Source organism: Phascolarctos cinereus, unplaced genomic scaffold (genome assembly GCF_003287225.1).
Source record: "Phascolarctos cinereus isolate Bilbo 61053 unplaced genomic scaffold, phaCin_HiC Scaffold_9;HRSCAF=440, whole genome shotgun sequence".
Taxonomy (NCBI): Eukaryota; Metazoa; Chordata; class Mammalia; order Diprotodontia; family Phascolarctidae; genus Phascolarctos; species Phascolarctos cinereus.
Genome location: NW_027556402.1, coordinates 156907985 through 156920729, shown reverse-complemented (window position 1 = coordinate 156920729; position 12745 = coordinate 156907985). Strand labels below are relative to the sequence as shown.

Here is a 12745-nt window from a genome sequence, read left to right as displayed (position 1 = left end):
TTAAAAGTCACATTAACGCAAAATTCCATAAATTAAGTTTTGTGTGACGAGGGTATTCTGTGAATGGGCACTTCATAACACCTTTTATCAGTACAAGGACATATAGTTAAATATAATTCAACCTGGCAAAACACAATCAACAAGCATTTATTAAGTGCCTACTCTGTGCAGAGCACTGTGTTATGTGCTGTGGATACAAAGACAAATGAAACATTCCTACTCTCTAAAAGCTTCTTTTATCCAGGGAGATAACATGTATGTAAACAAACACATGCAAAATATACACAAGACAGGTGTAAGGTAGATTTGAGGGGGAGAGGGCACCAGTATTTGGGGGTAGAGAATTAGGGAAGATTTCATGTAGGAGGAGACATTTGCAGGGCTTTCAAGGAAACAGGATTTTAAGAGGTAGAGAACATGTGGGAATGCATTACAGGCTTAGGGGACAGACAGTGCAAAAGGGTGAAGATGGAGAGATATGCAGTTGTCATGTGAGGAGCAACAAGGCCAATTTAGCTGGTCTGTGGAGTCTGGAAAAGGTGGGTTAGGACCAAGTCTTTAACAGTTTTAAAAACTGAACAGAGGAGTTTATATTCCAACTGAGAGGCATTGAGGAGCTGTTGGAGTTTGTTGAGTAGGACAGTGACATGATGAGATCTGAACTTTAGGAAAATCATTTTGGTAGCTGTGTGGTGGGTGGAGTGGAGAGGAGTGACCAGTTAGGAAGCTGTTTCAATGAGTGACAGTAAGGGCCTGAATGAGGGTGCTGGCTGTGTGAGTAGAAAGAAGGGGAGACATTGTGGAGACAAGATTCAGTAACTGATAGACTACATGGCGTTTGGGAGAATGAAGATCCAAGATAATGGGTAGGTTGTGAACCTGGTGATTGGAAGAATTATGGTGGTGTCTGATGGAAATAGGGAATTTTGGAAAGGGGATGGATTTACAGGGAAAAGTTTTGGACATGTTGAGTTTGAGATGCCTGCATCCAGTATGTATTTGGAGATACAGGACTACAGCTCAGGGGAGAGTCCAGAACTGGATCTATATATCTTGGAGTCATCTGTTTATAGATCTTAATTAAAATCCATGAGTGCTGATGATGTCGTCAAGTGAGAGAGCATAGAGAGAGAATAAAAGAGGGCCTAGGACAGAACCTTGGGTGTGGTATGTCTATAGTGAGGGGGTATGCAAAACATGGTGATCAGCAAAAGAGACTTAGAAGGAGTGGTCATGTAGGTAGGAGGAAGACCAAGAGAGTAGTGTCACAAAAAACACAAGAGTGGAGTGATTATTCAGGCAGAGAGGTAGTCATCCGTGTCAGATTCTATAGATAGGTCAAGAAGGGGTGAGGACTGAGAAAAGACCATCAGATTTGGCAGTTTAGTGATGATTGGTAACTTTGAAGAAGGCTATTTCAGTTGAATGATGAAGTTGAAAGCCAGATTGCAAAGATTTCAGCGAGGCAACAAGCATCTGTTAAGCTCTTACTATATGCTAGGCACTGTCCCTGCCCTCAAAGAACTTATCTTCCAATAGGAGAAGACAACATATAATAGGGAACTGGAAAGTGGTGAGGGTTGGAGAGGGGCAGGAGAGAAGGTACCTGTAGGAGCTTATGGGGGGGGGTGGGGGAAGTATGATGGTAAAATCTGGAGTGAGAAGCATAATCAGGATGGGATTGAAGCAGGGCTACCCTGGGGGCAGGTCCCTCTACAAAGTAGAGTTCTCAGGAGGAACTAATCAAATGAGACAAAGTCTGACATACTTGAGTGATGTTCTAGTATGAGTAGGCAGCTGAGTCAGAACCCAGGAGGGGAATGAGATGTGGGAGGAAAAGAGGGGGAAGCAGTGGGTCTAGGAGTTTGGCTTTAAAATGGAGTAGATACTACTGTAGGTAGAAGTGTTAATTTTTTTCCTAGATGTTATAATAGTTATGCTTCACTAATTTGAACTTTATGATGATAATTCAGTTTGGATTAGTTAGAAATTTTAGCTTTGTAGAGTTGTAAATTAATAGTACACATTTTTTTCTGGAGGAATGCATAAAATACTTTAGAATAAACCTTTTAGATAACCTTAAATACTTTAAAAAACCTAAAAGTCAGTTTGTTAAAGTTATAAGGGGCATTACAATAATCATAAAATATTAATGAAGTAGTATCTTCTGGAAAGAACAATGGATTTGGAATCAGGAGGATCATGTAAGTGGAATTCATTAGCTGTTTGACCTTGAGCAAATCATTTAACCTTTCTCAGCTGTAAAATGAGGATAATAAAGCCTATGCAGCGCTTCTTAAATGTAGAGTTGTGAAAAATATGGCAATAGTAAAAGGTTTCTGAACATTCAGTGACCAAAAATTAATTAAAATCAAACGAGTAATGAATCCATGATGTTTCTGGCAGTGCTTGCTTGAGTTGCATAGGGCAACTTCACTGCAGCCTTGGTTCTGAACAGAAAGCATTTGCCCTCAGGCCGTGCAACTCAAAAAGGGGTCTGGAGTGGAAAAAGTTTAAGAAGCCTTGGCCTATAGTATCTATCTACCTTATGGGGCTGTTGTTAGGATCAAATTTATATATATTGCTTTGCAAACCCATCTAATGCTAAGACAATACAAAACTCACAATAATGATTAAATAGAAGTAACTTGGTAGTAGATAGAATGTAGGACTTGAGTCCTGAGGACTGGTTCAGTTGTCACAAACATTTCCTGTCAAGTCAGATAACCTCTTTTAGCATCAGTTTCCTTATGTGTAAAATGAAGGGGTTGGACTCAATGGCCTTTAAGTTTCCTCCCAGCTCTAACTCTGTCATCTTATGTACATTTTTTGCCCTGATCATAATGTTTTTATCCCTCTCTTTATGAACAGTTGAAAATGCTATGGATTGTCTCTTAGAATTGTCCACTGGTGCCAAAGGAATGTCAGCCTCTAAAAGTTTAATATTGGAGTCAGTTGCAACACCGCTTGCTTTTGTTAATCAGCATGTTGCTGAAGGAAATGAAATGAATGAAAAATGTCCTCATGTAGAAGATGAAGACAGTTCCCAAGTAGCAGATGCATTCTCTGATATGCGACTTACTGAAGACTTGGATTCCTTAATACAAAATGCATTTGAGAAGTTGAATTATGCTTCTAATGACCAAGTGTCTACACAGTCACTTTTGCCTTTGGAAAACAATTTTGGTGGCCCTAGTGACAGTGGAAGGAGTTTTTCTCTGCAAAAAACGGAAATGGGCATTGAAACATTTGAAAATTCTTCTGTGTTAAGTTCAGATCATTTAACTTTACATTCAGATTTGAGCAAGTCCAGAAATTGTAAAAAGGATGCTGTATGGCCTTTAACAAATAGCAGTCCTATGGATGCCCAGCCTAATAGCTTTTTCACTCAACCTAATGACTCCCTAGTGGTATATGTTAACCCCCGTCAAACTCAGAATGCGCTTTCAGATGCTCAGAAATTTGGATGCCAGCCTTCTCAAGCCTGTGTACGTTTGGGTACAAATGAATTAAGAACTGCTGTTAATCCTATCGTACAGATTTCAGACCAGACAGAAGATGGAGTGGGCACATGTGGGGATCAGAATGGTGTTTCTGTCCCTGATTTGTTTGCACAATCCAAAGCATTTGGTTTCAAGCCACAGAATCATGCAGAACTACCACCACAGGGAAGTGACTTCAGCTTTTGCCCTGGAATGCCACCATTGCCACCCCCACCAGTGCTACCACAAACTTCCTGGAATCCAATGGCTTCTGCCTTTGAGCCTTTCCAAGGGATCCGCAGCTTCCTTGCTCCAGTTGCAGCCAGTCCTCAGCCAGTGATACCAGTTTTTGACTACTGTGAACCTGGAAGAGTCTGTGCTTCTCTACCACCCCCAGTTCTTTTTGGCACCTGGGATAGAAATGCTTCACTGCCAATGCCAATGGCATGGAGAAATCAAGATGGAAATCCTTACCAAGTGCAAGAGCCTCCTGCTTCTCATACTGTTCGAAGAAAAACTCCTTATGTAGGCCAAACACTTGTACTACTCAGAGGGCTTCCAGGATCTGGGAAATCCTTTTTGGCAAGGTACAATGTTTCTGTTAAGTACCCAGGATGAATAGAATATGATAGCTTGAGTGTTTATGCTATCTTCGTAACGGCTCTCTCTATACTAGCTAATACTTGGCAAAAGTCTTAATTAAACTATTAAATATAGACGTTTTTCTGAAAATTTATTCCAATGCTTTTTCCTCTAAGTGCTTTTAGCAGACTTTCTCCAGTTTCTTTTGAAGGGGAAAGGAGAATGAAGAATACATGATGATTCCAAGATACTGAGCCTAGGGTTTATTGCAAGTGTCGTTAGCAAAAATAGAGAAGTTGGTAGGGGGCGTTATGAATTCAGTTTTAGACAAATAAATGCTTACTTTGCACCTACCTGCTAAGCTATGTGGCTATAATAAAAAGTGAAAGACAGTCCCTACTGTCAAGGAGCTAACACTGATTCAGGGAGACAAGTTAGTAATTTAATGAATGAAAGTCGAGACACACCACCTAACTGGCAAGTGTTTTCTAGTCTTGTTCAAAGACCTCTATTGATGGGAAATCCTCTGCTGATGAAAGCAGACCATTCCAATTCAGTGTGTGCTAGGAATTTTTTCTTAACTTTTTCTTTTTAGTGACTTCTTTCTATTATTCCTAGTTCTGCGTGCTAGAGTCTAATCTCCATTACCCATGCTAATCCTGAAGATTCTGGAAGGAATTTGTCATTTTATTTCCTAAGTCTTCTCCACTTTCTCCCACTGATTTTCATATTCCATGACCTTGAGGTATTTTACTATCCTGGTTGTTTTCTGTTAATTGTTAAAAGCTTATGAATGTCATTACTAAAATGTGGTGTCCAGAATTGAACACAGTATTCCTTCCATATATGGCCTGATTAGGTCAGAGTATTGGGGAACCTTCCCCTCTTTGGTTCCGGATATTCTTTTAATGTAAACTGAGATTGAATGAGCTTGTCAGCTGCCTTACCTCACTGACGCATCTTAAAGAATAGAATACTTCTAAACCCCCCAGATCTCCCCACTTTTCTCCCTTGTATTAATGGACTTGAATTTTTGGACCTAGTTATAAGGCTTTTCATTTATCACTATTACATCTTATTTTTATTAGATGTACCCAGTGCCTGTTGAGAACTTTGTGGATTTTAACTCTGTAATCCAGTACATTAGCTATTCCTCCTATCTTTGTTTTATCTATCCATTTGATAAGCATGCCATCTATACCTTCATTAAAATCATTGATTAAAATGTTAACCAGCATAGGACCAAACACTAAAGTATTACACTAGAGGAGGCTGCTTCTTCTTTTTTTTTTTTTTTTGGCAGTTGGGGTTAAGCGACTTGCCCAGGGTCACACAGCTAGTAAGTGTCAAGTGTTTGGTCTGAGGCGGGATTTGAACTCAGGTCCTCCTGACCTCAGGACTGGTGCTCTATGGACTGTGCCACCTAGCTGCCCCTTAGAGCTTCTTTACAAGTCAGATTATCAATGACTACTCTTTGGGTCTGACCATTCAACCAGTCCTGAATCTGCCTAATTTTATCATTGTCTTGACTTGTTTGAAAGGATAGCAAGAGTATCTTTCTCAAGTATTTTTCAAAAATCTAAGTAAACTAAACAGCACTAACCATTACTATTTCTGCAAAAAAGGAAACTAAGATTAGCCCTATCGCAATATGTTCACTTAAAAAAAGTTTTATTAATGCCTCTTGTTTTTATATCACAGATATTTTGGCTGTTTACCCTCCACTCCTACTGTTTGTCATTGATCTCTCCCTTGTTAAAAAGAAAAACATGACCTGTTTTTGCTGAAGCTATATTGAAGTCAGACTTATGACCTATCATTTGTCAACTCTAGTTTGTTCCTTTTTTGGTGCATTTGCCTTTCTTCAGTCTGTTACTGCTCTCATTCTCTATAGCTGTTCACTGTAGAGTTCACTCATTGTACATTTGCAGTCACATCTGCCAGTTCTTTTAGTACACAGGGATATAGTTCATCTAGACCTGGTGCCTCTTACTGTCTCCTTTATATTGGGTATAAATGTCCTCTTAGTTGTATTTGTTTTGTCCTTTTGTTTTTGACAGAAAAGCCAGAAAAAGAAAAAGGATTGAGCAGCTATGTCTTCTCGCTTTTCATTTAATTATCTTCCCATCCACCACGTGCAATGGTTCCATTCTCTCCTTGTTTTGCAGTACAGGTTGTTGTTTTTTAAAAGCACATTTTGTTGTTTTTATTGCCTTTTTTTCCAACAGCCTCAGCTTATTCTGAGCTTTAGCTCACCTAACACTGCTTTCGTAGAACCATGCTGTTCTCTGATACTTCCTGTTACCTGACTAATTGCTTAGTTCAGTGCATCTATTTTACTTACGTATTTTTTTCAGACAACTATGGTTTTGTTCAGATAATTTTGGATTATTTTCCTTGGTGTTTTTGGAATTTCATTCTTGAGAATTACCCATCTGCCTTGGACTGGCTTCCTTGAAAAATTTTAGATCATGGGGGTCCTACTTTGAAATCTGTTCTCCCAAGATCTGGGGCTCATCAGCAGTAGTCCTGGAGAACAGATAATGAAATATACCTCTCCTCATCAGAGAGGCAGAGGACATAGTCTAATAGAATGTTGTATATAGTGTCAGATGAAGTCACATTGAAGGATGGGTATCCAATTTGGTATCCAGAAAGAACTAATATAAAAATTACAAAATTTTGTAATCGTACAGTCAACAAAATTTCTTTGAAATTTTTTGTTGCTGCTGCTTTTTTTGTTTTATTTTTTAATGTCCATTTAAAAAAAATTTTGAGTTCCAAATTTTTTCCTTCTCTTCAACCTCTCTTCATTGAGAAGGAGAGCAATGGTAATACCTGTGAAGTCATGCAAAACATTTCCATCTTAATTGTGTCGCACAAAACGCAAGAAAAGTAAAGAAAGTGAAAAACAACATACTTCAATCTGCACTCAGAGTTTATCAGTTCTCTCTATGGAGAGTGACAGCATTTTTCATCATGAGTCCTCTGGAATTGTCTTGGGTTAATTTCATTGCTCAGAATAGCTAAGTCTTTCACCACTGGATTATCATTACAATATTGCTGTTACTGTGTACAGTGTTGTCTTGGTTCTGGTCAGTTCACTTTGCATCAGTTCATATAAGTTTTCCCAGGTTTTTCTGAAACTATCCTCTGTCATTTCTTATAGCACAATAGTATTTATCACAATCATGTACTACGACTTGTTCAGCCATTCCCCCATTAATGGATCTTCCCAGATTCCAATTCTTTGCTGCCACAAAAAAGAACTACTATAAATATTTTTGTACTAATAGGTGCTTTTCTTTTTTTTTTCCTTTGTAGCAGTAGTGATATTGCTGGATTAAAGGGTATTCATGGTTTTATAGCCCCAGAAAATTATTTAAAAAATAATTATGGTACCCATCCAAGTTTGCCAGGCTTTCTTCTCCTCTATCTCAAACTAGGAAATAGGGCTCATTTCCCCAAAGTTTCCACTCCATTTACCAGTTTTTCTCTGTTAATGAGAACCAGAACCAAAATGGGATTTACCTTTGTTGGTTCTTCCTCTCTTTGAAGGATGAAATAAATAAATATTAAGGCAGGTCAGTAAACTTAGCTTTTGGCAGAGCAAAGACTTTAAGCAGATTCCAGATATAGGGCCGTTACTGTGTCCCTCCCCTGTGCCAGGCTTGTAATCTGTTTCTCACACTTTTTTATCCCCATACCCCCAAATGTCCCATTTCTGTTGAGGTGGTCAGTACATTTTTTTGATGATGAGTTGCTGCTATTTCACTTCACTTCTTATGAGGAGGTAGGTTAGCAGTTGTGGCTAGGGAGCTGGGCTTGGTATCTGGAAGAGCTTGGTTTAAGTTCCACCTCTGCTAGTTACTGACTGAGTGACCCTGAGAAATTCATTTAATTACTCACTACATCAGGGGTAAGCAGACTTTTTCTGTAAATGATTAGATATTAAGTATTTTAGGCATTGTGGGCCAGGAGGCAAAATTGAGAATGTTATGTAAATACAAATTTCTACAGATTTTATTGATGAAATTATAACAATGTAATGATAATAATTACATATATATTTTTTGCAATACAGATCTAGACTAATGAGAAGAATGGAATTCTTTTTTGAGGGATATTTTACTTAATTGAGGTTCAAAGTTAGTTTTCTCTATCATATGTTAATGTTCAAGTGTACATATGTTAATGCTGAAGGTATGGCTGTGTTATAGGTAATGAAATATGGCTGTTTTCTTTGAAAATATTTTTTCATAGAGATAGGTACTGCCAAATATTCATATAATCTGTGAGCATGTGACTTTAATTGAATCAAAAGGCTAATCTTTTTGTAAATAGTATTTTATTTTTTCCAGTAACATGTAAAGATAGTTTTCAACATTTATTTTTTATGAGATTTTAAGTTTCAGATTTGTTTTGCTCCTTCTCACTCCTTCTCTCTCATTCTCCCTCCTCAAGACAGCAAGCAATCTGATATAGGTTATACATGTACAAATATGTAAATACATTTCCACATTAGTCCTGCTGTGAGAGAGGAAACAGAATAAAAGGAAAAAGCCACAAAAAAAGTGAAAATAGTATGCTTCTATGAGCATTCAGACTCTGTAGTTATTTCTCTGGATATGTGGATAGCATTTTCTGTCATGAATCTTTTGGAATTGTCTTAGATCATTGTATTGCTGAGAAGAGCTTCAGCTAAGTCAGTCATAGTTGATCATTGCAAAATGTTGCTGTTACTGTCTACAGTGTTCTCTTGGTTCTGCTCACTTCACTCAGCATCAATTCATGTAAGTCTTTCCTGAAATCTGTCTGCTCATCATTTTTTTATAGCACAATAGTATTCCATTAAATTCATATGTCATATTCAGCCACTTCCCAATTGATGGGCATTCCCTCAATTTCCATTTCTTTGCCACCACAAAAAGAACTGCTATCCATATTTTTATACATATGAGTCCTTTTCCCTGTTTCGTGATCTTTTTGGGATTCAGACTTAGAAGTGGTATTGCTGGGTCAGAGGGTATGCACTGTTTTATAGCCCTTTGGGCATAGTTCCAAATTGCTCTCCAGAGTGGTTGGATCAGTTCACAACTCCACCAGCAATGCATCAGTGTCTCAACTTTCCCACATGAAAGACTAATAGTCTTAAACAAGTTTATTTTCTTTGTATACATTTTTTTTTCATCTGTTGGAATTGAACAAGCCTTGCTTAGCTAACAAAGAAGCCACTTGGAAACTTAATTTGATTACAGCTTAATTTTTTTGGGGGGGGGTCAATAAATTATACTGTGATGAGATTCTTTTTAAAATTTTCTAATTTTTCTGACCATTGCTTTCCTGTGAGTTGTGAATATTATGATAAGTGCTTAGTCTGGTAGTGTTGATATATATTGTAATTTTTTTGCCATCTATTTCAGTAACAAAATAATTCACACTTCACTGTGCATTGAAAGTGGGTCTTTCAAAGACCACTTTTATTTGTTTCATCATGATAAGTCTGTGCTAGTAATTAAAAAGCAGCATGACATTCAGTGCTATTGAGTTATAACTAACTACATCATTATGATTTGTAGTACACTGAGCAGGAATGTGAAGCAGTTGAGAGTGCCACAGAAGGAACTCATTCCAGTTCAAGATGAGTTGTCTGAAATAGTGATTGTAGAGATTGGAGAGCAGAGAACTTAGAATACAGACATACTGTCTTTAGGAGGCAAGGAGAAGAGCAGTCATTAAAGGTAACAAAGAAGAGAAAGAGAGAGGAAGGAGAAGACCTAAGATAGAACAATATCATGACACAGAAGCTAGAGAGATTTTAAGGGGAAAAGAGTAATGATCAGTGGTCTCAAATGTGACGCAGACAAGAAAGGAGAGAAATAAGGTCTTTAGATTTGGTTCAAAAGTGCTGTTTGGTTACCATGAGTAATAGATTGGAAGCCCATCACTGAAAGAGAATGGATGATCACATAGAAACATAAGGGGTGTTAAAAATCTTTTACAGAAGTTTGGCAGGACAAGGAAGTAGAAAAATAATACAGTAGTTGGCATGATTTTATAAAGATAAAGGAGACTTGTACATTTTTGAAGAAAAGTTAGCGTAAGGGAAGATCTTGAGAAGATAGGAGAGAAACAAGGGAATAAATGGGAGAAGAAAGGCAATAGAACAAAGGAAGGAAGATTAGAGAAGAGTGAAAGTTCTTCCCTTGAGACTGACTTTAAGGAAAATAAAGATTATACATGCATATACAAAATTAAGTCAAAACTTTAATGACATACTGATAGTGGCTTTAATATTTGTTTTTCTAGATTTTTTAAAGGTTATTTATGAATTTACTAAAAAACATTTATGGTATAGGTAGATACTATGTATGTATATAATATACAGGGTAGCTAGGTGGTACAGTAGATAGAGCACAGGGTCTGGAGTCAGGAAGATTCATCTTCCTGATTTCAAATCTGACCTCAGACACTTACTAGCTGTGTGACCCTGTGCAAGTCATTTAACCCTGTTTGCCTCAGTTTTCTCATCTGTAAAATGAGCTGGGAAGGAAATGTCAAACCACTCCAGTATATTTGCCAAGAAAACCCCAAATGGGGTCGTGAAGAATCAGACGTAACAGCAACAAGAACATATACTATGTTGATATACCACAAAACACATATGTCTCCTGTGATTAGGATCTTAGAACCAATGGATGGTAATAAAGACAGCATACAAGAGGACAATTAGAAAGGATAGTTTAAAATGATGAAGATAAAAAGATCAGTGATGAATAAAATATATTTGAATTGAACAAAAAGTTAAAACTTTTCAGTCAATATATATGTATGTAATAACTTTGTATAGTTATTTTTCATTCTATATGCAATTTTTTATTTTAAAAGAAATTTCATTTTAGAATTTGTGGTTCTTAGTTTGGAATTAGATTGTACTAAGATCTGTGCAATTTTTTATTTTAAAAGAAATTTCATTTTAGAATTTGTGGCTCTTAGTTTGGAATTAGATTGTACTAAGATCAGATTTCCTTAGCAATATAGCAAAAGTCTAACAATTAAATTTGTGGTAAAGCATATTTCCAGAATTAAAATCTATTTTCCCTTTAACTTTCATTTTAAAATTAAAAATATGTCTTGTGGAGACATACCCCTAAATAAGGGTAAAAATCACCATCTCTGAAACCTTAGAAGGATTTCAGGATTCTCTGTGGATTTAACTCTTAAAAACAAATTTGACATGTCTTTGAGGCTACCTCTCTGATTTTATACTATTCAGTAAACAGAGAGCTAACTGTTAAGAAAGATTAGCCCTTTCCTTATATTTAGAAGCAACTCCTTGAACAGAAAGGAAATTTAGAATTTAAGCCCCTTTCATTAGAGTAAATTTCCTTCGAGCATCAAAATAACTCCTCTTTCCAACTTTCACTGCAACCTGACCTTTCTTTCCTATTATCCTTTTCTCAGTACTCCTAGATTTTTCTATAATATGTAGTGGTACTTCTATAGTATATAATGGTACTTCATTATCTCTGCCTTGATATCCTCTCCTCTCTTGGCTTCTTCTTGTTCTTCTCATTCTTTGACCTGTAGGTCAGTGACTTCAGCTTCTTGTCCTGGTTCATTTTCATTTGGCACCTTAAGTTTCAATGTCCCAACTACTTTTCCTCTTTATAGTCCTTTGGTGATTTCATGGCTTCAAGTACCACCTATAAGCAGATGCTTCTGTATATTTAAGTCCAGTCTTTGCCCTAAGCTTCTGGCCTGACATTTCCAACTGTCTTCCCAGAGACCAGTAACTAGAATTCAGTACGTTCAGAACAATTCCCTCATGCCACTCCCTTCTTCCAGTAAAACTTGTCCTTTTTCCAAACTTCCGTATTTCTTTCTTTAAAAAGAAAAGCAACCATTATATATTTTTTTAACATTTAAAAAATTGTTTGAGTTTCAAATTCACTCTCTCCCTTCAGGCCCTCCTCCACCCACTGAAAAGGCAAGCAGTATATCAATTAGATATGTGAGATCATGCAAAACATTTTCATATTAGCCATACTGTGGAAAAAAAGCAAAAAAAATAAAGTGAGAAAATTAAACTTCTATTTGCACTCATTTCATTAGTTCTCTTGCTGGAGGTGGGAAACAATTTTTCATCATAAATACCTTGGAATTATCTTGGATCATTGTATTGATCAGAGCAGTTAAATCTTTCACAGTTGATCATCATAACAATATTGCTGTTAACTGTACAGTCATCTCCTGGTTCTGGTCACTTCACTATGCATCAGTTTGTGTAAGTTTTCCCAGGTTTTTCTGAAACCGTCTTGGTTGTCCTTTCTTATAGTACAATAGTATTCCATCATAATCATATACCACAACTTGTTCAGGTGTTCCCCCACTGATAAGAATCCGCTTAATTTCCAGTTCTTTGCCACAACAAAAAGAGCTATTATAAATATTTTTGTACATACATGTTCTTTTTCCTTTTTCTTTGATCTTCCCTATTTCTTTTGATCCAGTCATTAAGGCTCGATTCTTCCTTCTCTCATTTTACACATCTGTTGTAAATTCTAAAGACCTTTCAATTCCTCCTCCAAAACCATATGTTACAGAGGAAAGAGCACTGATTTTGAAGTCAGAAGACTTGAGTTTAGATCCTATTTCTGATACTTACTTCTTGTGTGACC

At 36.9% G+C, this 12745-nt stretch overlaps 1 protein-coding gene across 4 annotated transcripts in view; it reads left to right on the top strand.

The window, feature by feature from the left end:
* Window positions 1-12745, top strand: part of N4BP2 (NEDD4 binding protein 2) — a 76938-nt gene that overhangs the window by 23232 nt on the left and 40961 nt on the right. For all 4 annotated transcript variants that reach the window (XM_020991366.2, XM_020991352.2, XM_020991376.2 and 1 more), the window contains exon 4: window positions 2872-4069. In XM_020991366.2, the coding sequence (XP_020847025.1) occupies window positions 2872-4069 (1198 nt within the window). The remainder of the gene's footprint in view (window positions 1-2871; window positions 4070-12745) is intronic.